This window comes from Danio rerio, chromosome 4, assembly GCF_052040795.2.
Source record: "Danio rerio strain M-AB ecotype USA chromosome 4, GRCz13ab, whole genome shotgun sequence".
In the NCBI taxonomy this organism is placed as follows: Eukaryota; Metazoa; Chordata; class Actinopteri; order Cypriniformes; family Danionidae; genus Danio; species Danio rerio.
In genome coordinates, this window is record NC_141024.2 from 11,641,087 (window position 1) to 11,667,183 (window position 26,097).

Sequence of the window (26,097 nt, forward strand, 5' to 3'; positions counted from 1 at the left end):
GAGACACTTCACTGAGGACAGACTCGTGTCAGTCAGAAATCAGCCTGGAGATAAACACACTAAACTTAAAGCAGATAGAGAAACACTGAAGATTATATGAAGCAGCAAACATAAAAATAATATAAAATAAGAAATAAATGCAATAAATAAATAATTATTATAAATGATAATTAAAACTTATTATTTTCTTTATTTTATAAATGTAGGATTTTTTTAAATCAAGGCTCAGGTGTTATGAAAAACTGACATATTAATACTATTAAATGTTTTCAGGCATTTTTCCATAAAACAATTAAAACATTTTAAATGTCTAGTTTTTACATTTGAATACCACTGATAATCTTTTGATTTGACTTCTATCATAAAAATGAAATAAGTCTGTAACATCTGTAAACATAATAATGATGAACTACTTTCTAAATAAATAGTTAAACCACTTAATTTTACTTTTATGTAAATTTTATTACAATTATTCAATTACATGCTGAAAATATTGCACCATGCAAAGACATATTATCAATAATAATAATAATATCAAAGAATATTTGCTGAAATGCACTCTTATCAAAATTGAATGAAATAATTGGACAAACACTAAAATACAAAAACTTACATTTATTATTGAAATTTGCAAAGCACATAAGATTATACATATATAAAATCAAATTAGATAAAACAGCACTTATGCAATAGTAAAATAAGAAACTCTCAGTATCTCCAGTAAATATAATGTGATTTCATCAACAGAGGCAGTGGGTGTGGCCACTGAGTCATATGACCCCTCCCTCATTAGTTGATTCCTCCTCTACATCATCATAGTCTGTAATTGAAAATAAAATCAAGCTGATAGTTTTCAATCTTTTAACTGCATCATTATTTAGATTAAAATGAGTTTAAAAGAGCAACATAAAACAGATATAAGATATAAAAACGTACCCAAGAGGTTTCTCTCATCTTCATTGTTGTTCTTCACATCATCATACTCTTCCTGATCTCCCTCTGACGCAATAAAACCACATATTATAATTTGCTTTCACTGAATTCTTTTCCCACATCATGACTGTCTGAGACTTTTACATTCAGCACTGATAAAGCCACGAGGATTCACTAATGCAAAAATGCATGTTTAGTATTAGCTGTATTATCTGTTTGACTCACCTGTTAAATGATCAAGATTCTGTCCATTAATAATTACATCATCATAATACTCTGGATTGTCCACTACACATACAGGAAAATATAAATAAAAAAATGTTACAACATTATATCTGTACTGAGCATCACTTTAGATGAATAATGTTAAACATACACAAACAAGAAATAATTAAACAGTAAAAACCTTTTTTAATAACAGAGGTCTCTTCACTCATCATGACATCATCATAACTCTCAGGTCTGTCTTCTACAAATTTAGAATTTAGCATGAGACATCGTCACTCACATAATGATAAATATAGAAATCTTCACAAATACAATATATTAAATAGTTGAAATATGTGATCCTATTAGAGAATAAGTGAAGGATACCTGTCTCTAGATCTGGCTTCAAGCCGTCAGTGATGACATCATCATAATATCCTGGAGTGATTTCCTTCACCATATTTTCTGCATTGAAAGTGTTGCATATTTAGAAATATTTTTGGAAATATTCTACAGATTTGCTGTTGCAGGTCTTACGATAAAGAATCGTAAACATTGAATGATGTCACTGACCTTCTAGACCACTGTTGCTGGTGACATCATCATAATAAGCCGTCTTGAACTCTTTTTCTAATATGTGAATATTTGAGTCATTAATCACACAGTTTAGTGGTGGAATCATATATTTGACAGTGGTATGAATTTTGTTTGTTATATAACACTGTGATGATGAATCAAATGATTTGTTTTAGCTCTTAATTCGAGTATATTTTCACTCTCTAACCTGAGAGAAACTCGTCTGCATCTTCATACCCAGATTGCAGTTCTTCAGAATTGAATCTCCCTGTTGAAGGAGGAAGAACAGTCAGAAACAGGATTTAGTATTATAAGGTGTTGTGTGAGTGACAACATGCAAAAACATAAACATTATTTTATTATAAAACCACTGAATTCATAATTCACACAGATCTATTAGTAAACACACATTAACCCACTCCTGCCTTCGGGAAATATGCTCAGAAAGACACACACACACACATAAAACTGCACCTGCACATACCAACATATGAACCTCTTCTTATTACTCCTAAAAATACACACAGGAAGAGACTCTTACTGGCACGTGCACACACACACACACACACACACACACACACACACACACACACACACACACACACACACACACACACACACACACACACACACACACACACACACATGTAAACATGCACCTGCAGCTCTGTGGTTTTCTGTCAGGAATTCTGTGGTTTAATGCAGGAGGTTTATCAGGCTAATAATAAATGAACATCAACTGTCTACAGACTCACTTATTAATCATATTAAATGACATTAATGCTCATGTCTCACCCCTGTGAGTGAAGTGTTGGTGTTTGTGCTGAATCTCCTCATAAACGGCCTCAGTGGTGGTTCTGTGTCTCCTCTTAGAGAGAGCTGTGAGTGTCGACACACAAACCTGCTGTCAGTTCACAACACAAGACTGATCACACACTGAAGAAGACACAATATGACAGTCTCTGGATCTCTCCTACCTCTCCTCATCACTCTGTTCTGCTGAATCAGTATAAGCAGCGGCACTAAGAGCAGTAAGAGCACAACTCCCAGTACAATCAGCAGCACTGGGGGGACTGGGAGAGTTTCTGGACCAGTTTGTGGAGGAGAGACTAATCTTGAGCTCACTGTCTGAGAAACTGCAGCAGAAGATGATTCTGATGTGGCAGGAGTAGTGGACACTGATATATCCGGCAAGTCTATTAAAACAGATTCAAAATCATGCAAATCATTCATTTTAACATGAAAACACTGATAGCACTAAAATGATTTAAAAATCTGTCAGTGACCTGCACAGGTGAGTCCAGCGTGCTCTTTGTGGGAGCAGTCAGTGTGGTTGTTCAGGGAGAGAGGACAGTCCCACAAGTGAAGCTCATTCCCTCTGCACTGGACTCTGTTCAGCCACACAACACCTTCACCAGCACCAAAGGCTGAATTCCCATCAGCCCTCAGTGCTGCTCCACAACCCAGCTGCCTGCAGACCACCTGAGCATCGCTGATGTCCCAGAGATCATCACAGACTGAGCCCCACACAGCGTTATGATACACCTCCAGCCTCCCAGAGCACCGGCCATCCCCTCCACGCAGTCTGAGAGGAACATGAGCTGAAACACACATCAACATCACTGACCTGCAGCAGCACAATATTTACAGTAAAACTAAATATAGATAACTGCTTAAATCTGTGACAAATTTTAAAATGCAAATAATGTCTTACACTATTTTTTACAGGTTTTGTAGGTAAAAGCATTAACCAATCAAAAAATTACTTGAGCACTGTCTCTGGTGAGTAGATGCGGAACATGTCAGATGACTCCGAGGGGACTCATCACTCTTCTTAACTGAAATAAAATATGAAACAATCAAGGCTCTTTCCACCTAATGTTTCTTTACTTACATATAATTGAGGATTTTGCCCTTTAACTGTTCCCCCATTTTGTGAGTTCACTGTATCAATTATGATTATTGCCTATGATATATAGTTTTTTTTATAAACTCATCATTCATCATTCATTCAAGTTCAAGTGCATGAAAATCAGTCTATACAAAAGTGCAATTTCCACTTTTTCCTTTTTAAAACATTTTAATGAAAGTAATTACACACTTAAACCCTAACCCTAAATAATCTTCCACTGGTGACAGTTAAGAGGATAAGGAAATATGTCTACTAATGAGACCAAATCAATGAAATATCTCAATAAATCAATTAAATGTCTCACCTGAGCAAGTAACATTGGCCACCTCATCTTCATCACAGTAGTTTTGACCCCAGAGTGAAGATGGACAATGCCATAAAGTAGAGTCATGTAGTCGACATTTAACTTTATCAAGCCAGTTTCGAGCTGATTTCAGTCTTGATGTTGAATCAGACAAAACTCCAGATCTTCCACAGTTCAGCTCCTGACAGATCAGACTCACTGTGTCTCTGTCCATCTGATTCCAGCACACATTTCCCCAGGATCCATTGTAGAAAACCTCCACATTCCCTTCACAGCCCTCAGTTAACCGGATCTCTTTAAATTCTGGATAGGAAAAAAATTTATGAAAAAAAAAAAGAATTTTAAATTACCTAATCTGGCCATATTTAACCTGTGAATATATTAATATATTTTATACATTTTATTTAAAAAAATTACAGCAGCATGTTCACCAGAGCAGACGACTCCTACATCCTCCTTGTGTAGACAGTCATGTTTCCCCCAGCCTGGAGAAGAGCAGCTCCACAGGGACGTCTCATTCCCCTCACACTCCACCTCATCCAGCCATATGGGTCCAGAACCAGGACCAAACCAGGCTGGTACCTGCTGGTTACTGAGGGCCACTCCACACTGCAGCTGTCTGCACACCACATGGGCATCTTTAATATCCCAGGAGTCGTCACACACTGTCCCCCATGAGCCGCTGTGAAAAACCTCCAGCCTCCCTGCACAGTCTCCCCCAGAACCCACCAGCCTGATGGACCCGCGGCCTGATATTCAGAGAAAGAGAAACACATTATTGATCAGGAACAACTCCAGAATCTGCCCAGATGTTGTTGTTCTCACCAAGGCAGGTGATTGACAGCTGTTGTGTGGAGCTGCAGTTGAGAGTTTGTGGAGAGCTGCAGTTCCCCAGATGAGCTTCACTCCCAGAGCACTGGAAGCCCATCACACACTCATGACTGTGTTCAGGACTGGATGAAGAGGAGCCGGAGAAGTTGAGCACAGAGCCACAGCCCAGCTGTCTGCAGACCACAGAGGATTCAGTGAGACTCCAGGAGTCCAGCAGAACCTTCCTCCAGACCTGCTGGATCAAAACTTCCACCTGCCCCTCACACTGACTCTCTCCAGACAACCGCACCAGACCCTCATGAAGAGCCAGAGACGAGCCTGGGGACAAACATTAGGCAGTTTATTAATATATCCCAATAAAACTTATGTACATTTATTATTTATTTTTATCATATAAAATGTCCTCACTAGAGCAGATGACTCCAACATCTCGTCTATGAGAGCGTTCAGCTCGACTCCATGAAGAGATTGAACATTCGGAGAGTTTTGTTTCATTCCCGTCACAATCAAACACATCAGCCCAGATTTCACCACTTCCCTCTCCAAACCAGTCTGATCCCACAACAGACACAGCAATCCCACAATTCAGCTGTTTACAGAGGACACTGGCAGCTCTCATATCCCAGCATGCATCACACACTGTGCCCCATTTATTGTAGTACTGATGTTCAACTCGACCAGAACAGAAGTCAGGACCATTGACCAGTCGAACATCAGTATAACCTACACAGAGAACAAAGAACTCAATACTAAACAGTATGAAACAAGCTAAATTTTCATGTTTAATATTTGTTTATGATCATCTATATATTTATATATATATAAACATTACCAGAACATAACAGTCCAATGTATTTTTCATGGGTACAGTTGTGTTTAAGAGAAGATGTTGGACAGAAAGATATATAAGACTCATTTCCTGTGCAGTGAATCTCTTGTGTCCACATCTGAGCGTCTCCTTTGTCAAAAGCAGCAGCTCTCAGCACCTGTACAGGAGCCCCACAGTCCAGCTCTCTACACACAACCTCTGCATCCTGCTGGTCAAAGGCAGCATCACACATTGTGTGCCATTTGTTCCCATGAAATACCTCTAATCGTCCAGAGCACAAGTGAGATCCAACAAGTCTAGAATATTTATGATCTGTAAAAGTAAAAGCAAAAGTATAAGGCCACCAATTAATTTGTTGTTGTTTTTAACTGTCAACAAATTTCACCACAAGTATTGCAATGCCAGTAATTTTTGACCTTGTGTTTTTTTGGTCCTCAAGAGGAAAAATATTTTATAAGTTATCAATAATAAAGTATTGTGAAAATCTGTATATCATAAAAGTGTGTGTGTGTGTGTGTGTGTGTGTGTGTGTGTGTGTGTGTGTGTGTGTGTGTGTGTGTGCAGCTCTGTAAAAACAAAGAGACCACTTGTTACACAATGTTATCATTTGCTTTTTGGATTTGCAATGAATACGTACAGAAAATAACAATAGGTCAGTATAAAATGTTCCATGTCTTCAGACTATAAACAAAATGGAAAAAATGCAGTATGCAGTATGTATATAACTTTTTACTCAAAACCTACCTATGTACACTGGAGTATGGCTGAAAATGACAATAAGCTTTGTTTTTATTTCAAAGCATGTCTTTCTCACCAGAAGGTTTACATTGAAATCCTAAAGGCCAAAATTGTTGATAAAGATCAGAACCTGTAGCCCAAGATGTGCATTGATTGATGGTCTGGGAGCTGTCAAATCTTTAGTGCAGTAGAGAAAGCTCCACACTAAACTGATAGGTGAGGTCGAATGTCTCAGTTTTAATTTTAGTCACATTGTAACTGTTAGATAGCAACTGTTGCTCTGTATTTTTATTATTTTCTCTTTTTTTTATGTCTGGCCTTTTTACTGGCTCTCTAGCTCGGTTCTTTGTTCTTGGGGCCCTGCTCTTTTCTAGCTCTCTCTCTCTCTTTGTCTGTCTCTGTCGCTCTGTCTCCCCCTTTCTCTTAGGTAACTTTCTAAATTCAAGCTCACCCACTTACCTTAAGCTTAGTTCCTGATTTATCAGAAGTTACCACTGTCGAACGAACCACTAATTATTATGGCATATGTTTTATGCAGTGGATTCCCTTAAAGCTACAACCAAACAAACAGAATACAACTAAAAATAAACTCGTAAATCTCCAGTTCTGGGAAACCTATATTCACACACACACACACACACACACACACACACACACACACACACACACACACACACACACACACACACACACACACACACACACACACACACACACACACACACTCATACACTATGGCCAGTTTAGTTTATTCAATTTACCTATATCAATTCATATGTTTTGGACGGTGGAGGAAACCGGAGCACCCGGAGGACACTCTTGCTTTTCTATTCACACTTATTCCCATTGTTGCAAAAAGTGCATGGTAATACTCAAGAAATGTACAGTTTTACAACATTATGTTAAATTTTTTTCTTTAGTCATTTGGCAATCCTTCAGAACTACAATTTTAGGGGGTCTCTTAATTAACAGTCTAGGAATGTGACATGTTTTTCTATAACTAAAAATCAATATAACAAAAATGTGATGTGATGTGCTTATTGTTAAATTATTTATTACAATAACTATACATTCCATAAAAATATTATTTTTTAAACAGATTCAACAGGCTTGCCTGAACAGATGACTCCAGCATCTTCCCCATGACCACAGTTATGTTCACCCCATCCTTTTGACGTACAGGCTTTCAGTGTTGACTCTGATCCACTACAGTCCACTTCATCCATCCAGATTGGTCCCGATCCTTGTCCAAAACGAGCAATACTCAAGGCCTCTATTGCATCTCCACAGTTCAGTTCTCTACACACCACTTCAGCATCAGTCAGATCCCATTCATCATCACACACAGTTCCCCACTGACCATCATGAAAAACCTCTACAGTCCCCCTGCAGGGACTGTTACCACCAAACAACCTCACAGTCTCAAAATCTGTACATGATAAAAGGGACTTAGTTAGTAGCAACATAACAGCTTTAAATAACCTGTATAATATTACAAATTTAAGACATTTATGCATCTGGTGTCAATAACATTACACACAAATATTAATATATATTGTTTGAATGTGGAAAATTAAAGCAGGGGCATAAGCTGAATGCTTCTCAGCACAAGAAAAAAATGCAAATTGCATTGCCATTAATACACTGGCTGTCCTTTAAGCGATTATAGCACATTGTTGATAATTAATAGATCTAGTGTCTTAGATTCTCATAGTAAAGATATGACATATGCCTCTATTCAGTTTTTAGACATATAAGCCCATCAGAGATAAGCTACTCACTGGGTATAAATTACATCAATATTTCATTTAACCTCATTGCTGCCTATTTTGCACTTACCAGATCTGGATATTGTGAGTATAGAGAGTAAAACAAGTGTCAAGCATCCATCCATCTTTTCTCATCACCCCGTCTGTCTTTCTCTGTGTGTTTGTCCTCTGCTTCTCTGCTCAGAATGAAGAAAGTGTCACTTGTGAGCTCCTAAAGAGAGAGAGAGAGACTCACAGCTGCCAATGACTCTCACTGTTACCTTATTAGACACAACAGAGGAAATCATCAAACACAATCAGTGACAAATCAGAAAGCAGCATTTGGATTTTCTCCATATATATCAATAAAGTGTGAGCGCTGATGAGCGGGACTCCTCCTCCAGCATCAAGAAGGACAGACTCGTGCCAGTCATAAGTCAACCTGGAGATAAACACACTAAACCTACAGCAGATTAATAGAGAAACACTGAAGATTATATTTAGCATCAAAGTCTGTCGGCTGCACACAGCACATACAGTATAAGTTCTGATTAGTGATCACTTACTCAAACTTAATTTAACAAATACAAAATAAATCATCTTTGCTATAAATATATAAATAATAATAAATCAAACATTAAAGGTATATTTATATTTTAAATAAATACATTTTTTAAAGATATTTTAAAATCACTGCTCTTGTGTTCAAACAAATTGCACAATATACAGCGGTAAATTGTTAATACATTATAAAATTATTTACACTGTTGTTCCATATCAATCTGACAATGCTCAGACAATATTTCTACATAAAAGTTCCTTAATTTTCTTTAATATTGCTTTGGAATAATATATTGACATCTGTAGGTAAAGATGTGGGGGATTTTTTTCTGTAACTCAACTTATCCAGCAGATGGAGACAAAGTATTTATTATTACATTGTTACTTTTTCAACACATTGTATACAAATGTACTTTGTTAATCTCTCTAACAACTAGGTTATTGTTGTTACAAATCTTTTTTGTTTCCCTTAATATTCATTCATAACATTTTCAATACTTTTAGCTTGCTGCTTTTTAATATGGCTCAAATCCACATGATGAAAGTGATAGTTAGGTTTCTTATTTTCTTAGAAAATAAAAATTAAATGAACAATATCACAGGAGTAGCAGTGCGATGTGGCTATATATTGGCAGGTGTGCCTTAAAAAAATCAAGCACGGAGAGTCTAAAAACCCTTTTGTAAGAGGCACAACTTTTTTCCACCATTCATTAACATCTGCTGCTGACCTCAGAAAAGCAGAAACCATTGCTCATTCACCAACGTCACTTTAAATCTAGTATATGAATGATTCTCTAGCGTAATGTCTAAAGTGATAACGAAACAGGTGATTTTGCTCACATTTTAAGATTATAAGGATGAACAGCATAAAATGCCATCAGTCTACTAAGATTTCCCAGTATTTCTCTTTTGCAATCAGGATTTCACAATATTACTATGGTATAAATACAGCACTACAACATACAAAAGAAAAAGATCGACTTAGAAATTCATTTACCTGTTTAATGATTTGATCAGCTGAAATACACTTCTTTTCTCTTAGGGCTTATTATGCAGTCTCTGTCGCCATCTTGTGGATGAACAACCTCAACCGTCTTTGCTCAAAGAAAGGTTAATGGTGCCAACTCGATGTCTCTCAGGAATTATAAATATTTTAAAATAGGCACTATCGTTATAAATAAACAGCACAGTTGCAATCTAAACAATTATACTCTACACAATAAAGCCTCAAAGGTACATTATTTTGCCCAACACCAGTAATATTTGTCAAACTGTAGCGTCCTCTGCTTGTTGCTGACTGTATGTGGGCGGAGTAATACACAGGGGTGAAGGGTTAAGAGGCTGAACGAGTGCTGTCACTGGCAAAATATGGCATGGCTATTATAGCCATTCATATGAAGGTAATTAACAGGAAATTCAGGTGCAATTTGAAATTTCACTAATTTGTTAAATTATTCCACATAGCCTATATATGTGGAATATACCGACCAACCTGTAACATACATTTTCATATTATATGATTAATAAATTATTTTTAACTAATTTTGTTGTTTACCCTATTATGTTTACCTTATAATGTTTCCTCTTCCGTGGCTCTGCTTTAGTCTGACTGAAAATTATAATTTTATAATTATAGGCTAGATCAGGGATTCATGCTTGTTTTTCTTTTCTTTATGTTTTATTGTTTGTAAAGAAATTTATGTCAAACGTGCCTCTTAAACAAATAATTAAAATATAGGCCCTATATTTTTATGGGCCAAATCTAGACCCCCACCCCACTCCAACCTACAAAAAATAAGCATTTGAAGCATTAATAACTTAACAAATTTTTATCCCTAAAATTGATAGTAATAAATAAAATAAAAATAATAAATCTATTACAACTGAATATTTTGATACATTGTGCAGATCCCTGCACCTAAAAACATCTAAAGCATTGTTACAAATTAAATAGGTGCTCATTATTAAATGTATGGCCCACATAAAACACAATATATTAGTGCAAAATGTGTTTATTTATGATACAAGTAGTTTATAATCTGAAATACAATAATACACATCAAATTGCAAGGAATAACTTGAACAAGTGCAAGACAAAGTCATAATAAAGATAAAACAGTAACAGTGAACTTTTCTCCAGAATAAACATGTTGTCCAACACTAAGCCTATAATAATAAACACTAAAGAATTATTGCTATTTAGCCATTTTGATTATTATTTTCATTTGGGGGGAAATTATATTTCATGAAAAACATTTTTTTATCCTCAAGAGGTGGACAGTCAGTACACTCTTTTTTTAATTTAACAGTAAATCTATTTCAGACCGTCAGTGCCAATAAAGGATTATATACATGTAACTTTTGTCCTGTAAATGGGGAAAAGGGGAAAATTATTTAATTAAAAAGGGGCTAAGGGCCCTCATACTGTCAGTATTTGCTACTTTTGCTAAAAGTTCATGTCACACACAGTACTTGAGTAAGTTAAAGTACCTAACTGACATTATTTGCTTCTGTAAAAGATTAATTAAGGCTATAAAAAAAAGATAGACAGACAGGTAACAATACTATTATTGTTAATAAATAAAATACCTGTTTATTGCATACACCAGGTATTATTTAGCAGTTTTGAAACATGATTCTTTATGGAAGATTATAAAAGAGTTATGTTTGCCACAAAAAGGGTTCTACTATTAATGGGTGAAGAACCTTATATGGTTATATGGAACCATTTTATTAAGAGTAGCGGCGCCATCTAGTGAATGTGTGCGAAGCATGCAGGCAAAATGAATTAAAACTGGAGTGGCCACTTATTGTGTTTAATTATTATTGTGCAATCATTTTCAGTGGGGGAGAACTGATTTTGTAGCAAATAAAGATGTGATTGTGAACAGCATACCAAATATAAAACACAAGCTAATCCATAAATGTGGATTAGCATTAAACATAGTTAAGTATATAGTGAGTTCAATTTTAGGATGCAGTGAATAGTTAAATATTAGGGTGGTGGTGGTCAATTGTTAAACACTGAATTAATGAACAAGCTACAAGTTGATTTACAGCCCTGTTTATTCCCCACTATGCCTGTTTATGATTTCCCACAAAGCCTCTAGAGGACTGTCTGATAATATCACATTGAATTACAAAGAATATGACAAAATGAAATCAAATACACAACATCAACTTAATGAAAAACAATCTGAAAGCAACATATATTCTGTTTATATGTAGACAATGGGCTAAAATGTAATTGTACTACATTACTTGATATAACAAAATATTTAACTGCAAGTAAACTAGTATATAGCATTAAAACTCGCTGCAGTGACCTCTCAAAAACTGTAAATGAATGGGAGGTGGTGGGTTTGACTGCTTTCCTGGATTCTTGTTTCATTAATCATAATCTTCTGCTAAAAAACAAGGGCAAATTCAAGTGATTCAAGAAATTCAAGAAATTTAACTCATGCTTAATAATAATGTAACCTAATAAGTACACCATTATAATAAGTACACCATTATAATATTTAGTTAAAATTAAGCAGGAGACGTTAAATGTGAGGTGAAGTAGGTGACAATAACCTACCAGATAAGTCATCATCAAGAGTCCTCACATTATCATACTCCTCTAGATCACCCTCTGATTTAAAAAAATGTTAATTATTATTGACACAAAGAAAATATTACTCTTTAAAATACACTAATGTAGAATCACCTCAATAGTGATTAAGTCTATGTAATATATAATGCTGTTTTGAATAGACAACAAAGGAAAAACATTGGACTCAAATGATTAATTAAAACTCACACCTGCATTACTATCAGAGAACTGACGCATGATGATGATGTCATCGTAGTTTTCTAATTATTAATCAAACAAAATATTAAAAAATAAAACACAGTTTGGGATTTTTAAAGTGATTAATTTGCAATTTAAAAGACACACAAAGCATACATGCATATCTCTAAAATTAAAGCTATGGATCTGACGCATGATATCTTATTCTTACAGTGGTTATATCATATAAGTCTTTAGTGTGTTTTGTTGCTATTCTAATGATTTAGCTGTGAAGTTATAATTGAAAAATAGAAACTGAGTGTACTATTGCCAGGCCAAACGGTTTATGAAACTGTGAAATTACTGTAATTAAAGTTACTGACCTTTTAGGCTTTTACTGGTTGTGACATTATAATAGTCAGATGAGTTTCCATCTGTATATTCCAAAAGAAAGAAAGAAATTATAATTTCACAATGAACATTGTGCTTAAGTCTGTTTTTCACTGCAGTATTTTAAAATGTATATTGTACGTAAATTAAATGTATTAAATGTAAAATGTATAACTAAACATCACTTTATTATGAACTAATGATGAATTAACGCATGCATTAATCATAAACTTTAAGGTCCCACTTTATATTAAGTGGCCTTAACTAATATGTACTTACACAGGAGTAAACAGTTTGTTACAATGTACTTATTGTGTAAATAAATGTATTCAATATGTACTTATGCTTGATTAAATAAATGTATGTAATTACATCTGTAATTAACTTTTGTAATTACATTTGTAAATACACTGTTGACCATCCCTTACACCTTAACCCACCCTTAAACCTACCCATGCAAACCTGTCCATAACCCAACCTCTATCCCAGCTCAAAAGCACCACAAGTGTTCTCAAATACATTATAAACACAGCAAGTACATTGTATTTATTTTTTTTGATGTAAGTACATAGTAGTTAAAGACACAATATAAAGTGGGACCAACTTTAACTACTTAAACAGCTACCTTGTTAGTTCATAATTGTTTGTTAATTAATGTATCAATTACCACATTAGTTTATGCTTAATTTAACCATCATGAACTCATTATTTGCTAATGTATAAATATATCATGACTTTACTTGAAGGGTCACATCAATATTAAACCATTCTTAACTACTCATGAACTCTTTTTGCACACCTATCAAGTGCGTTTACACTGAATAACCATAGAAAAGTGTTCTGTCAAAATCAACATCAACAGTTTAAACACAGAAGTTGTGCCCTGTGATGATGTGCTCTCCAAGTAAAGTCATGACATAGTTATACATTAACAGCTCATCAGTTCATGTTGATTACATTTAGCCTAAACTTAAATGCTAATTAATACATTAATTAACAACATGCACTTAAGTAGCTAAGGTAGCTTTTATTCACACATGAACTCGTGTGACTCGTGTTATAGTTGAAGTTAATTCATGATTAGTGCATGCCTTAACTCGTTATCAATTCAGAATAAAGTAATCTTTAGATATTAACACATCAGTATTCATGTACTGTTATTGTAAACGGTTTCTGTTACCATACTAAAAACAGCATGATATGGATTGGGATTTGCATTTTATTTAAACTGAAAATATTTTAAATGCTCAATAATATTGAATTTTAAATTCCTGGGTGATTGTTTTGGATTCAATATATTTCTTTATACAACAAGCACCGTACATACATTTCAGTCTACTAACCTGAAAGAAACTTAACGTCTTCATACCCAGAATGCTGTTTTATCGAAAGCAGACTTCCTGTTATGGGGAAGAAGAAGGAGAAAGGGTCTGACTATGGAGAAATACTAAGCTACACGGCAATATTATTGGTTAAAGAATAGCTTCGATTGTGAATATTTTTATAATCACATTACAGCTTTCATTTCACAGAATGTCCATGTTGAAAAGAGTGAGGTGTGAAACTGAATCTTGCCACAAATTGTCCAATAAACAGTTATTTATTTCATTCTAAACTATCCAAGCAAATGTTTATTGACAAACACATAAAGATGAACACATAGCAAGGTTGTTGATTAATTGAATATGCTGTTTAATTAGCAAAATGATGTCTATTCTTAACTGACATACATTTAAAATGAGTCGAACAAAAAGATATTTCATTGTAAACCTTGAATGCTTACCTTGAAAAAAAAAAAGGTTGAACCATAGAAACTTGTGTTTCCAATCACAAAAAGGACAAAACGTTACCTCGGACACACACACACACACACACACACACACACACGCACGCACGCACGCACGCACGCACGCACACACACACACACACACACACACACACACACGTATCACTTTTTTTTTACTTCCCATAGATGTAATGATTTTTATACTGTATACACTGTATGTTCTACCCCTTAACTCCAACCCTAAACCCAACCCTCACAAGAATTATTTTTGCAGATTTTGCAGACCAAAGAAATCTCCCCACAAGGTCAACGTGTACTGGTATTGCCAAAATCAAGCTCTGATAAATAATAAATATCTCACCCCTGTGAGTGAAGTGATTGTGTGTGTGCTGAATCTCCTCATAAACGGCCTCAGTGGTGGTCTTGTGTCTCCTCTTAGAGAGAGCTGTGAGTGTTGACACACAAACCTGCTGTCAGTTCACAACACATGACTGATCACACACTGAAGAAGACACAATATGACAGTCTCTGGATCTCTCCTACCTCTCCTCATCACTCTGTTCTGCTGAATCAGTATAAGCAGCGGCACTAAGAGCAGTAAGAGCACAACTCCCAGTACAATCAGCAGCACTGGGGGGACTGGGAGAGTTTCTGGACCAGTTTGTGGAGGAGAGACTGATGTTGAGCTCACTGTCTGAGAAACTGCAGCAGAAGATGATGCTGATGTGGAAGGAGTAGTGGACACTGATATATCCGGCAAGTCTATTAAAACAAATAAGAACATTTAAATAAAAAATTATTACTAGAATTAAAATTATTTTAAAATCTAGCAGTGACCTGCACAGGAAAGTCCAGCGTGCTCTTTGTGGGAGCAGTCAGTGTGGTTGTTCAGGGAGAGAGGACAGTCCCACAGGTGAAGCTCATTCCCTCTGCACTGGACTCTGTTCAGCCACACAACACCTTCACCAGCACCAAAGGCTGAATTCCCATCAGCCCTCAGTGCTGCTCCACAACCCAGCTGCCTGCAGACCACCTGAGCATCGCTGATGTCCCAGAGATCATCACAGACTGAGCCCCACACAGCGTTATGATACACCTCCAGCCTCCCAGAGCACCGGCCATCCCCTCCACGCAGTCTGAGAGGAACATGAGCTGAAACACACATCAACATCACTGACCTGCAGCAGCACAAGGTTAACAAGTGTAATTAATTATTGCTATTAAAATATGTCATTAATTTAAAATAATTCTGAACTCAAGTTTACGATGATTAAACAAAATACAAGCACATTATGAACTTACTTGAACACTGTCTCTGGTGTGGAGATGGTGAAGTAGAGCATGTCAGAAGACTCCGAGGAGACTCATGGCTCTCCACCTCTGATATTCAAATGATTTTGTATGTCATCGATCTTCATACGACATCACAAATCATACATTAAATAATCATATATGAACAAACATGACCACTTAACATAATTTTACCTGAGCAGGTGATTGTAGTGACCTCATCATTATTACAGTCGTTCTGTCCCCAGGCTGCAGATGGACACTGCCATAAGGTGGAATCAAGTCGTCTACATTTTAGTTTATCGAGCCAATTATGAGACTTTAGTCCTTTTGAATGACTGGGTTCATTGCTAGATCTTCCACAGTTCAGCTCTTGACAGATCAGACTCGCTGTGTCTCTGTCCATCTGATTCCAGCACACATTTCCCCAGGATCCATTGTAGAAAACCTCCAGAGTCCCTTTACAGCCCTCAGTTAATCTGATCTCTTTATACTCTGGAAGAGAAAAAATTTGAATATTGTAAACTCTTCAGAAAATATCTTGTAAAAAGAAATGACAATAGCTGGCCTGTAGCTGGCCTAAACCATATATAAAGGATACTAAATCAAAATGTGGAAATAAAATATATTTTTATTATCATGAAACACTGACCAAAAATATGCAAATATTATTTTTATTAATGTGTTGTCTTATGAGAAACCAGTCAGTGCATTGATTGAGGTAGCTGTAACTTTTATGTGTCTTATTCTTTAAAAGAAACATTTAACTTTTTATTTTAGTATTTCCCTAGCACTAAAAGGTGTGAGATTTTTTTCCTAATACAGTGTATATTATCAGGAACCTTTTCAGTTTCTAAACCTGATGTATTAAATGTATTCTGTATATTATTATCAAAAATGATATTAACTGTTCACCAGAGCAGACGACTCCTACATCCTCCTTGTGTCGACAGTCATGTTTTCCCCAGCCTGGAGAAGAGCAGCTCCACAGGGACGTCTCATTCCCCTCACACTCCACCTCATCCAGCCATATGGGTCCAGAACCAGGACCAAACCAGGCTGGTACCTGCTGGTTACTGAGGGCCACTCCACACTGCAGCTGTCTGCACACCACATGGGCATCTTTAATATCCCAGGAGTCGTCACACACTGTCCCCCATGAGCCGCTGTGAAAAACCTCCAGCCTCCCTGCACAGTCTCCCCCAGAACCCACCAGCCTGATGGACCCGCGGCCTGATATTCAGAGAAAGAGAAACACATTATTGATCAGGAACAACTCCAGAATCTGCCCAGATGTTGTTGTTCTCACCAAGGCAGGTGATTGACAGCTGTTGTGTGGAGCTGCAGTTGAGAGTTTGTGGAGAGCTGCAGTTCCCCAGATGAGCTTCACTCCCAGAGCACTGGAAGCCCATCACACACTCATGACTGTGTTCAGAACTGGATGAAGAGGAGCCCGAGAAGTTGAGCACAGAGCCACAGCCCAGCTGTCTGCAGACCACAGAGGATTCAGTGAGACTCCAGGAGTCCAGCAGAACCTTCCTCCAGACCTGCTGGATCAAAACTTCCACCTGCCCCTCACACTGACTCTCTCCAGACAACCGCAGCAGACCCTCATGAAGAGCCAGAGACGAGTCTGAAGACAAACATGAGGCAGTTTATTAAAATATTACAAGGAAAATTATTTTATATATTATTAATAAAATGTCCTCACTAGAGCAGATGACTCCAACATCTCGTCTATGAGAGCGTTGAGCTCGACTCCATGAAGAGATTGAACATTCGGAGAGTTTTGTTTCATTCCCGTCACAATCAAACACATCAGCCCAGATTTCACCACTTCCCTCTCCAAACCAGTCTGATCCCACAACAGACACAGCAATCCCACAATTCAGCTGTTTACAGAGGACACTGGTAGCTCTCATATCCCAGCATGCATCACACACTGTGCCCCATTTACTCAGATACTGAAGCTCCACTCTTCCAGAACAAGAGTCTGAACCATTGACCAGTCTGATGTCAGTGTAACCTGGACAAGAACAGGTTAAAACAGTATGTAATAATCCAAATAATTATGTTTTCTTAATTATTGGTTATATCAGTAATAACAAAGGTATAGATCCAATACCAGAACATAACAATCCAATGTCATGAGTACAAATGTGTTTGAGAGAAGATGTTGGACAGAAAGATATATAAGACTCCTCTCCTCTGCAGTGAATCTCTTGTGTCCACATCTGAGTGTCTCCTTTGTCAAAAACAGCAGCTCTCAGCACCTGTACAGGAGCCCCACAGTCCAGCTCTCTACACACAACCTCTGCATCCTGCTGGTCAAAGGCAGCGTCACACACTGACATCCACGTCTGATTGTAAAGTACTTCTACTCTGCCATAACAATGAGATCCTCCAACCAGTCTGACTCCTTTAATAAAAAGGGGCAATTTAATGATATTTCCCATTCCTGTCATATTACCTTTTGATCCCAAGATATTATAAGCTAATAGTTAATTTTATTTAATGGAACATTTTAGGAAAAACTGCAAACAGCACATCATCAGAATGCATTTTGTCTACATTTTTGTACTCTCCATGTCATAATTATGTATATCATAAAATAAATTAACTTGCCCAACCACCTGATGTAAAACTAGTACATCAGTAATCATGACAAAAAAGTCTAGATGAGCTTACCAGAGCAGACGACTCCAGCATCTCTAGTATGTTCAGCACTTATTCCCCATCCATTGAATCTACAGCTCATCAAAGAAGATTCTGACCCAGTACACCATAAATTAGAAATCCACGTTTTTCCTGATCCTTTGCCAAAGTAAGAACTCTTTGGTGCACTTAAAGCCTTTCCACATCCCAGTTCTCTACACACCACTGCAGCATCAGTCAAATCCCAGGCAACATCCTCCACTGTTCCCCACTGATCCTCATGAAGAACCTCCACTCGACCAGAGCAGTGACTGTGGCCACCAGCTAATCTCACTGTTTCTAAAGGTAAAAGAGTGCCAGTCAGAACTCATAGCTGATGTCAATTCTTATACTATATTTATATTGTTCACCTACCAGCACACACAATGCTCACACTGCTGCTATGAGAGCAAGAGTGTGAAGGTGACGTTGCACAGAGAGCAAACTGATACTCGTCTCCTCTGCAATGAATCTCTTGTGTCCACATCTGACCATCTCCTTTGTCAAAAGTCACCTGTACAGGAGCCCCACAGTCCAGCTCTCTACACACAACCTCTGCATCCTGCTGGTCAAAGGCAGCGTCACACACTGACATCCACGTCTGATTATGAAGAATCTCCAAACTCCCAGAGCAGCGAGAACCTCCTACCAGACGGACTCCTATACACAGAAGTATTGATAAGAAGACATTAAAAAAATTCCCAGCAGGCACCAATCATCACACAGATGTAAGATTGATGTTGGACTCCAGCGTCAGACATACTTTGAATTTTGATTGTATATGAAAATCGACCAACGTCGATGAATTTTAGTTACTTCACGACAACATAAAATCAACCAAAGATCAATGGCCAATGATGTTATTTTTGACAATGGACGTCACATTATGACATTAAAGTGACATCAAATTTTAGTTAGGTAATTGCACAACATAAAACCAACCAAAGATAGACGTCTACTGATGTTATACTTTGAGGTTGTATGGATGCCATATAATGATGTTAAAATGATGTTGGATTTTAGTTAGTTAATGCCACAGCCTAAAACCAACCAAATATCAACGGCAGATGATGTCGATATTAGACAGCAAACTGACAAAAGTTTGGTTACCTAATGTCGCAACCAAAATATAACCTGCCGGGTTGTGAAACAAAAGTATTGTTTTTATCATAAGGGAGACCATGCTGATTTGAATGTTTTTTTTTTTTTTTGCTTTTTTTACATTGGGTCCTAAAAGTTTGAGTCAAACTAAAGAACAGAGCCTGCTGGTTCAGTTTATTGTAAATACAATTCTTCTTTTTTTTTTATACGACTTTACACATTATACACATAATTGGGTATTTTGAATCTTGTAATGTACAGTGAATCCCTGTTATTCCTGTGTGTTTCCCAGTGAATGCTGAATGCCATTACAGAAGCCTGTGCGTATTTGTGCCTCCACTTCTAGGTGAAGTTTCACAAACTAATTTGCAGAGGAGCATGTGATATGATTGATCGCAGCTGGTCTCTCATCTGTAACTATTAGTAAGTCAATCAGATTAATCCAAACTCACTGTAAGTAGCCTGTCTAAAACTACTCCCTTATCTTTGTTTTCCGAAGAAACCCCCCATCCACCCCTTTTTCTTCCTTTACCAGTGGAAGCTCTCGAGAACTACCTGATCTCGCACCCCCTTACAGCCCTGGACTCAATTATCTCCGAGCTCAGGGTTCTCTCCCGGGAAAGCATGCCAAACCTGCTATTAGTATTAAGCAATATCTAAGTGTGAACTCTTGAATCTTAAATAGACATTCATTTACCTGAGGTTCAGAATCTTGGGGAAATTCTGACCTAAATCAGTCAAGATAACAACAAGATTGAAAACAAAATCCTAGAAATAGTAATGAGGAACTCAAAACTTAAAAGGATAGTATACCAAAAATAATAATCCTGTCAACATTTACTCACCCTTTAGACTTTTTTGTTAAAAGAAGTTTTTTTTTTTTTTTTTTTTTTACTGTGGAGCTCAATGGTAATATGTTTCCAACGTTTTCAATATGTCTCCTTTTTATGTTAACTAAGTGAAGTTTATTTATAAACTAATTTTGAGAGAATCACGTGCTTAATTGATCACGGCTGGTCCCGCATTATCTAACGTATGATTTGTCAATTGGATGATTCTTAACTCACTATAAAAAAACAGTTTATTACTTCAGTTATCTTTGCCTTGGAGAATCTATCTTCCTCCTTTCCCTTAATAGGGCGGCATAGCAGCCCAGTGGTTAGCACTGTTGCCTCACAGCAAGCACGTCACTGGTTCAAGTCTTTAAAAGGCCAGTCGATGTTTCTGTGAGAAGTTTACATGTTCTCCACGTGCACACGTGGGTTTCTCCTGGGTTCATCAGTTTCCTCCCACAGTCCAAAGACATGCGTCATAGGTGAATTGACTGAACCAAATTGGCACTATAGTCGAGCTCTTAACCCGCAGTACATCTATACATAGCAATGCCTAATTTGGGCATTTGCCTAACCTGCTTTACCTGTGTTCAGATCAAAGTGCATAAAACATTATGTTCTGTCATCAAAAAATTAACTTCAAATATATACGTCTAAATATTTGTAATGTAAAATACTTTATAAATCTACATATTTTCCTCAAAAGTTTGGTGGTCATGTACATTATCAGTGGCTTGATTGACCATACACAGAAAGCCTAGTTATATAAATTAATGGGTCACACTTTATTGTGATGGTCCACTTGTAGAATTTAAGTTAAATTGCATCTTCATGCCAACTAATTCTAATTTGATTACAAGTAGACTGAGGTTGGGGTTAGTGTAAGTTGACTTGCAAAGTTTCTTATAGTCAGTTAAATGTCTGTTGACAGTCTACTAATACTCAAATGGACCATCAAAATAAGGTGTTACCAATTAATGTTTCAATTTGGATTTTTTAACAAATAATGGTCATTTGACAATAAATTCTGTACAGGAAATCAACCAACCTGAGCAGATAATTCCAACCATTTCATTATGCTCACAGTTGTGGGTACCCATTTTATCGCTACTGCAGTTGAGTATTGAGGGCTCTGATCCACTGCAGACCACATCGTCCATCCAAATCTTTCCTGATCCAGATCCAAAGTGAGCAGCACGCATTGTATCTGAAGAATCGCTGCAGTTCAGTTCTCTGCACACCACTGCAGTGTTTGTCAAACTCCAATAATCATCACACACGGTTCCCCATTCTCCATTATAATAAACCTCTAATCTTCCAGCACAGGCATCATAACCACCAACCAGCCTCACGTTTGCTGTAGACAAGAAATAGAAAACATATATTAAATTTGAACTAAATGGTGAGAGAATAACATACAGCCTATTAACTAAAAAAATGGCAAAAAAGTGAAACTCTGAAGTATCCTTTTAAGACAAGTTGATTGCAATACATTACACAATATAAGCACTTACCAGCTGAGATGAATCTGATCACACAAAACCAAAAAATGAGAGTTAGAAAGCTCTCCATCTTCACTGATCAGTCTCTTTGGATTAAAGTTGAGAGGATCGCTGCCACCTAAAGCGAGATGGAGACCTTCATAACCAGTAAACAAGCCAATCAGAGTCACTCTTACCTTATTAGACAGAGGAGAGGAACTCATCAAAGAGCTCTCATGACAAATCAGAGGACATCATTTTTATTTTTACCATATTTAATAAATGTATACATCAGCACTGATGAGCAGGACTCCTCCTCCAGCTTACAGAGACACTTGAGGAGAGACATCGATGGACGACAGTGATGTGTGTTACAGGAAACTGATTTTAGAGACAGGAAACATTCCAGTTTATTTAGAGCATAAAGCACCTGCAGATACACAGATTGTGCCGATAAACATGATAAACCACCTGCATCATGTTTCTCACTTTGAGTACACATATAGAAATAATAGCTGGATCTAAACATACCAACAATCTATTTTTTTTTATACTATAAATTTTAAATAAATATTTTGGCTGTCTATGTGATCAATATGGCAGGCTGTTTTAACATTAAATCTGTAAAACAACATAAAGACTTTGGGTGCTAGTGCTTATTCTATATAGACACAAGTACCTTTTAAAAAATACTAATACTTATTCATTAGATACTAGTATTTATTGATTAGAGATTAGAAACTAACAAATGTCTATTTTTTTTTGCATCAAAATTTTGCATTTGATGGTGGATAAGGAGATTCCCCCCTATCTGTAAAGCGCTTTGAGTGCCCAAAAACACTATATAAATGCAAGGAATTAATAATTATTATCTATTTTTTTGCATCAGACTTCTGATTTGTCTTCGAAATATCAGCTATTGAGTTTTGACTTGTAGGTTTTTCTAAATGTAACTTATACACTGAATCTCCTCTGACCAAACATGATTTTTCCCTTTGCCAAAAGCAGCAGCTCTTAGCAACTGTACAGGAGTTCCACAGCCCAACTGTCTGCACACTACCTCTGCATCCTGCTGGTCAAAGGCAGCGTCACACACTGAACCCCATTCTTCTGCACGGAGCATCTCCACTCTCCTATAGCACAGGTGAAACCCATTCACAAGTCGAAGTCCTTTTCCTGTGTTATTAGATTATAAAGACAGATAATTCATTTACTCACATGGAGAAGCAGTGAATACTAACAATCATTTTTTTTTACATCGTATTTCATTAATTAACTTAATAGGCGCAGCCGGTAGTACTGTCGCCTCACAGCAAGAAGGTCGCTGGTTCGAGCCTCGGGTGGGTCAGTTGGCGTTTCTGTTTGGAGTTTCGCATGGGTTTGCTCCGGTTTCCCCCACAGACATGCGGTACAGGTTGAGTAGACTAAATCGTCCGTAGTGTATATGTGTAAATGAGTGTTGCGTAATACATATGCTGGATGAGTTGGCGGTTCATTCCGCTGTGGCGACCCCAGATTAATAAAAGGACTAAGCCGAAAAGAAAATGAATAAATGAATGAATAATTCACTTAATCTGTACTTAATGTCTCTGTAATTTTTCCATTCGTTTGTTATTTTAGAATTTTCATTAAAATTATTATTGTAAATAAGATTGTCTTATTAGACTGCCTGGAGATAATAAATATATATGCTTATTGGAGATTACCCCAGTAATAGTTTATTATAAGAAAATTAGGGATGAGGATGCATATTTAATGATGAACAAAACAATTAAACTAATTTTCTGCTTTAAAGGGTTAGCATTGGTAGTTTGTTGATAATATATAGCAGACGCATTATACAGCTTGAGTGAGAATTATAAAAAAGGTGATGTAATAACAGACTGAGGTTTCGGGCAGCTTACCTGAACAGACCACACCAGCATTTTCAGCATGATTACAGTAATTTGTTAAATGACTGTCTGAACTATAGTCTTTGAGTAAAGTCTCTGATCCACTGAACTGTATAAAAGCCATTAAAATTGATCCTGATTCTTGTCCAAAGTGAGCATTATATGTTGGTTTTACAGCCATTCCACAGTCCAGTTCTCTACACACCACTGCAGCATCAGCAACATCCCAATGTTGTTTACACACTGTCTCCACTGCCCATTTCGAAGAACCTCCACTCAACCAGCACAGGGATTATTGCCATTCACCAACCAAACACAAGCAGTGACAAATCAGAAAGCAGCATTTGGATTTTCTCCATATATATCAATAAAGTGTGAGCGCTGATGAGCGGGACTCCTCCTCCAGCGTCAAGAAGAGACACTTCACTGAGGACAGACTCATGTCAGTCATAGTTCAGCCTGGAGATAAACACACTGAACTTAACTGATAGAGAAACTCTGAGGATTATATGATGAACACAGCACATACCAGCTCTGATGATTCATTTGTGTAAGTATGAACACACTTCAAATATTTACAACTCACAAAAACTATTTGATCATAACCATTTTTATTAAATATTTCTTTTTAACAAGATGATTTCTAGATTAAGTCTATCGAATATTACTGTCAATTTTATTGTACTACTTTTAACCCAATTTAACACATACAAAATAGATGCTTCATTGTCTATGATATATAAATATCTAAATATCTAAATTATAAAAACAAAAAGAGCATTTTATAGTTTAGGGGACTCATGTAAATAGTTTAAAGATAAATTTAATATCACTGCTCTGATATTCTGAACAAAATCACAATAAGCAGTAAGTTACTATATTATAAAATAAACTAGACTGATTTTTTATATAAAACAAAGGGTATTTATACAAAATGCAATTATTTATGTTCCAAAAATACTGATGTGGGGATTTTATCAGACATTACACCTGTAAACTTTTAAACCTGCAACGCGTAATTTATCCAGCAGATGGAGGCAAAACACTGTTAATAGTAAAGATGAGCAGAGTCTCGTTCTCCTGTCACTGTATGATGGAGCTTCTCTCTTATTTACTTCTGTTGGCCTAAACATTTACATTTCTTTTTCCACAGCTACATTACAGCAGCAAATAGAATTTATTTCAAGTAAAGCTCATTTCACAGCACATGGTTTTACTCTTTTGTAGCTGCTTTCGTATAATAGGCCTAAAGTAAATGACATAATATAATCATCTCTATAAACAGACCTCCACAGTCCTGGTTTTGGTGTCTTCCTACAGGAAAAAGTTAGAACTACCTCCTTACTCACACAAAGCCTGTTGGTCATCGGAGCAATCAAGCATTTTTGTCGATAGTATCTGGATGCAGCCTTTATGATGCACGCTGAGATTGCTTATCTCAGCAATGCAATGTCAGACACAATGCACTCAATGGAGCTAGTGACGTGACTGTGAGGGGTGGGGTTAGATGAGCCCATTAAAAAGCATTGCATGAAGCTCAGATTGCATCTGCACCAGGTCTGCATCCAGACCCATCTCATTTTTATCTCCCCTGATTATAGATATTACTACTAGCAAATATTAAAAAAATAATAATAAGTTAAGCACTTGATTAAGTTTACTCACCTGATCAACCGAAAATAAATCTGAATATTATCGTTTTGTCATTAAGGGAGAAACTCTTTACTGCAAGCAAGGACTATTTTTATCCGTTTTTTATATATATTAAAAAACAGGTCTTCGTCATGGTTGTATTTGTGACTGCTACAGACAGTAGTGTATGAATATGCAGTGACGTTACACTACAGACAGCTTCTGTAAATGTTAATGACATGAGCAGCTCTGGGATTCTGATGCTTAGTGAAGTTAGAAACAAACCTGTTGCAGATTGTTGAACTGCACATAATGCAACATTTACAGCCTAAGAAATGATGCATTACAAGTAAATAAGCATATTCATAATATGTTTATTTATTATTAATTATAATATTAATGATAATTATAAAACATTTCTGAACACATAAGATAATATTTTATACAAATGGCATTTTAATTCAAAGAATTACTGTAAGCATACAAAATGAACCCAGAGATATTTTAAGTATTATTCACTAAAACTCCAGTTGTTGCAGTGATGCTGAGGCTGATACATCTCTGAGGGGCACTTGATAAATCTCTGA

General features: G+C 36.6%; 2 protein-coding genes across 14 annotated transcripts; both read right to left on the bottom strand.

The window, feature by feature from the left end:
* Positions 1-600: 600 nt before the first annotated feature.
* Positions 601-9,958, bottom strand: LOC143528977 (scavenger receptor cysteine-rich-like). Of its 6 annotated transcripts, XM_087245969.1 has the most exons (21): positions 9,637-9,948; positions 8,360-8,535; positions 8,170-8,275; positions 7,445-7,759; positions 5,596-5,904; positions 5,172-5,486; positions 4,758-5,081; positions 4,364-4,681; positions 3,933-4,235; positions 3,483-3,554; positions 3,003-3,317; positions 2,694-2,912; positions 2,512-2,595; positions 2,201-2,227; positions 1,925-1,984; positions 1,714-1,770; positions 1,528-1,605; positions 1,340-1,402; positions 1,159-1,221; positions 937-999; positions 601-820 (listed from the first exon to the last, which is right to left on the bottom strand). In XM_087245969.1, exons 3-21 carry the CDS (start codon positions 8,222-8,224, stop codon positions 771-773), a joined length of 3,090 nt encoding a protein of 1,029 aa, XP_087102095.1. In that variant the 5' UTR covers positions 8,225-8,275; positions 8,360-8,535; positions 9,637-9,948; the 3' UTR covers positions 601-770. The 6 variants fall into 6 exon arrangements, with proteins under 6 accessions (XP_087102095.1, XP_087102097.1, XP_087102098.1 ...); XM_087245971.1 differs by lacking the exon at positions 2,201-2,227 and having other exon boundaries at positions 8,360-8,520; positions 9,637-9,958; XM_087245972.1 differs by lacking the exon at positions 2,201-2,227 and having other exon boundaries at positions 8,360-8,541; positions 9,637-9,958.
* Positions 9,959-10,857: 899 nt separating this feature from the next.
* Positions 10,858-25,368, bottom strand: LOC110439351 (antigen WC1.1-like). 8 transcript variants are annotated; one of them, XM_087245827.1, is made up of 22 exons: positions 25,228-25,368; positions 23,891-24,337; positions 23,047-23,162; positions 22,257-22,367; positions 22,020-22,143; positions 21,554-21,862; positions 18,947-19,231; positions 18,566-18,871; positions 18,003-18,296; positions 17,589-17,903; positions 17,187-17,510; positions 16,793-17,110; positions 16,073-16,372; positions 15,890-15,967; positions 15,425-15,739; positions 15,131-15,349; positions 14,949-15,032; positions 14,145-14,201; positions 12,795-12,845; positions 12,444-12,494; positions 12,220-12,273; positions 10,858-12,043 (listed from the first exon to the last, which is right to left on the bottom strand). In XM_087245827.1, the coding sequence occupies exons 5-22, from the start codon at positions 22,075-22,077 to the stop codon at positions 12,030-12,032; spliced, it is 3,432 nt and encodes a 1,143-aa protein (XP_087101953.1). In that variant the 5' UTR covers positions 22,078-22,143; positions 22,257-22,367; positions 23,047-23,162; positions 23,891-24,337; positions 25,228-25,368; the 3' UTR covers positions 10,858-12,029. The 8 variants fall into 8 exon arrangements, with proteins under 8 accessions (XP_087101953.1, XP_087101954.1, NP_001430409.1 ...); XM_087245828.1 differs by lacking the exon at positions 25,228-25,368 and having other exon boundaries at positions 22,257-22,416; positions 23,891-23,987; positions 24,084-24,337; NM_001443480.1 differs by lacking the exon at positions 23,891-24,337 and having other exon boundaries at positions 10,858-12,046; positions 22,020-22,125; positions 22,257-22,416.
* Positions 25,369-26,097: the final 729 nt, after the last annotated feature.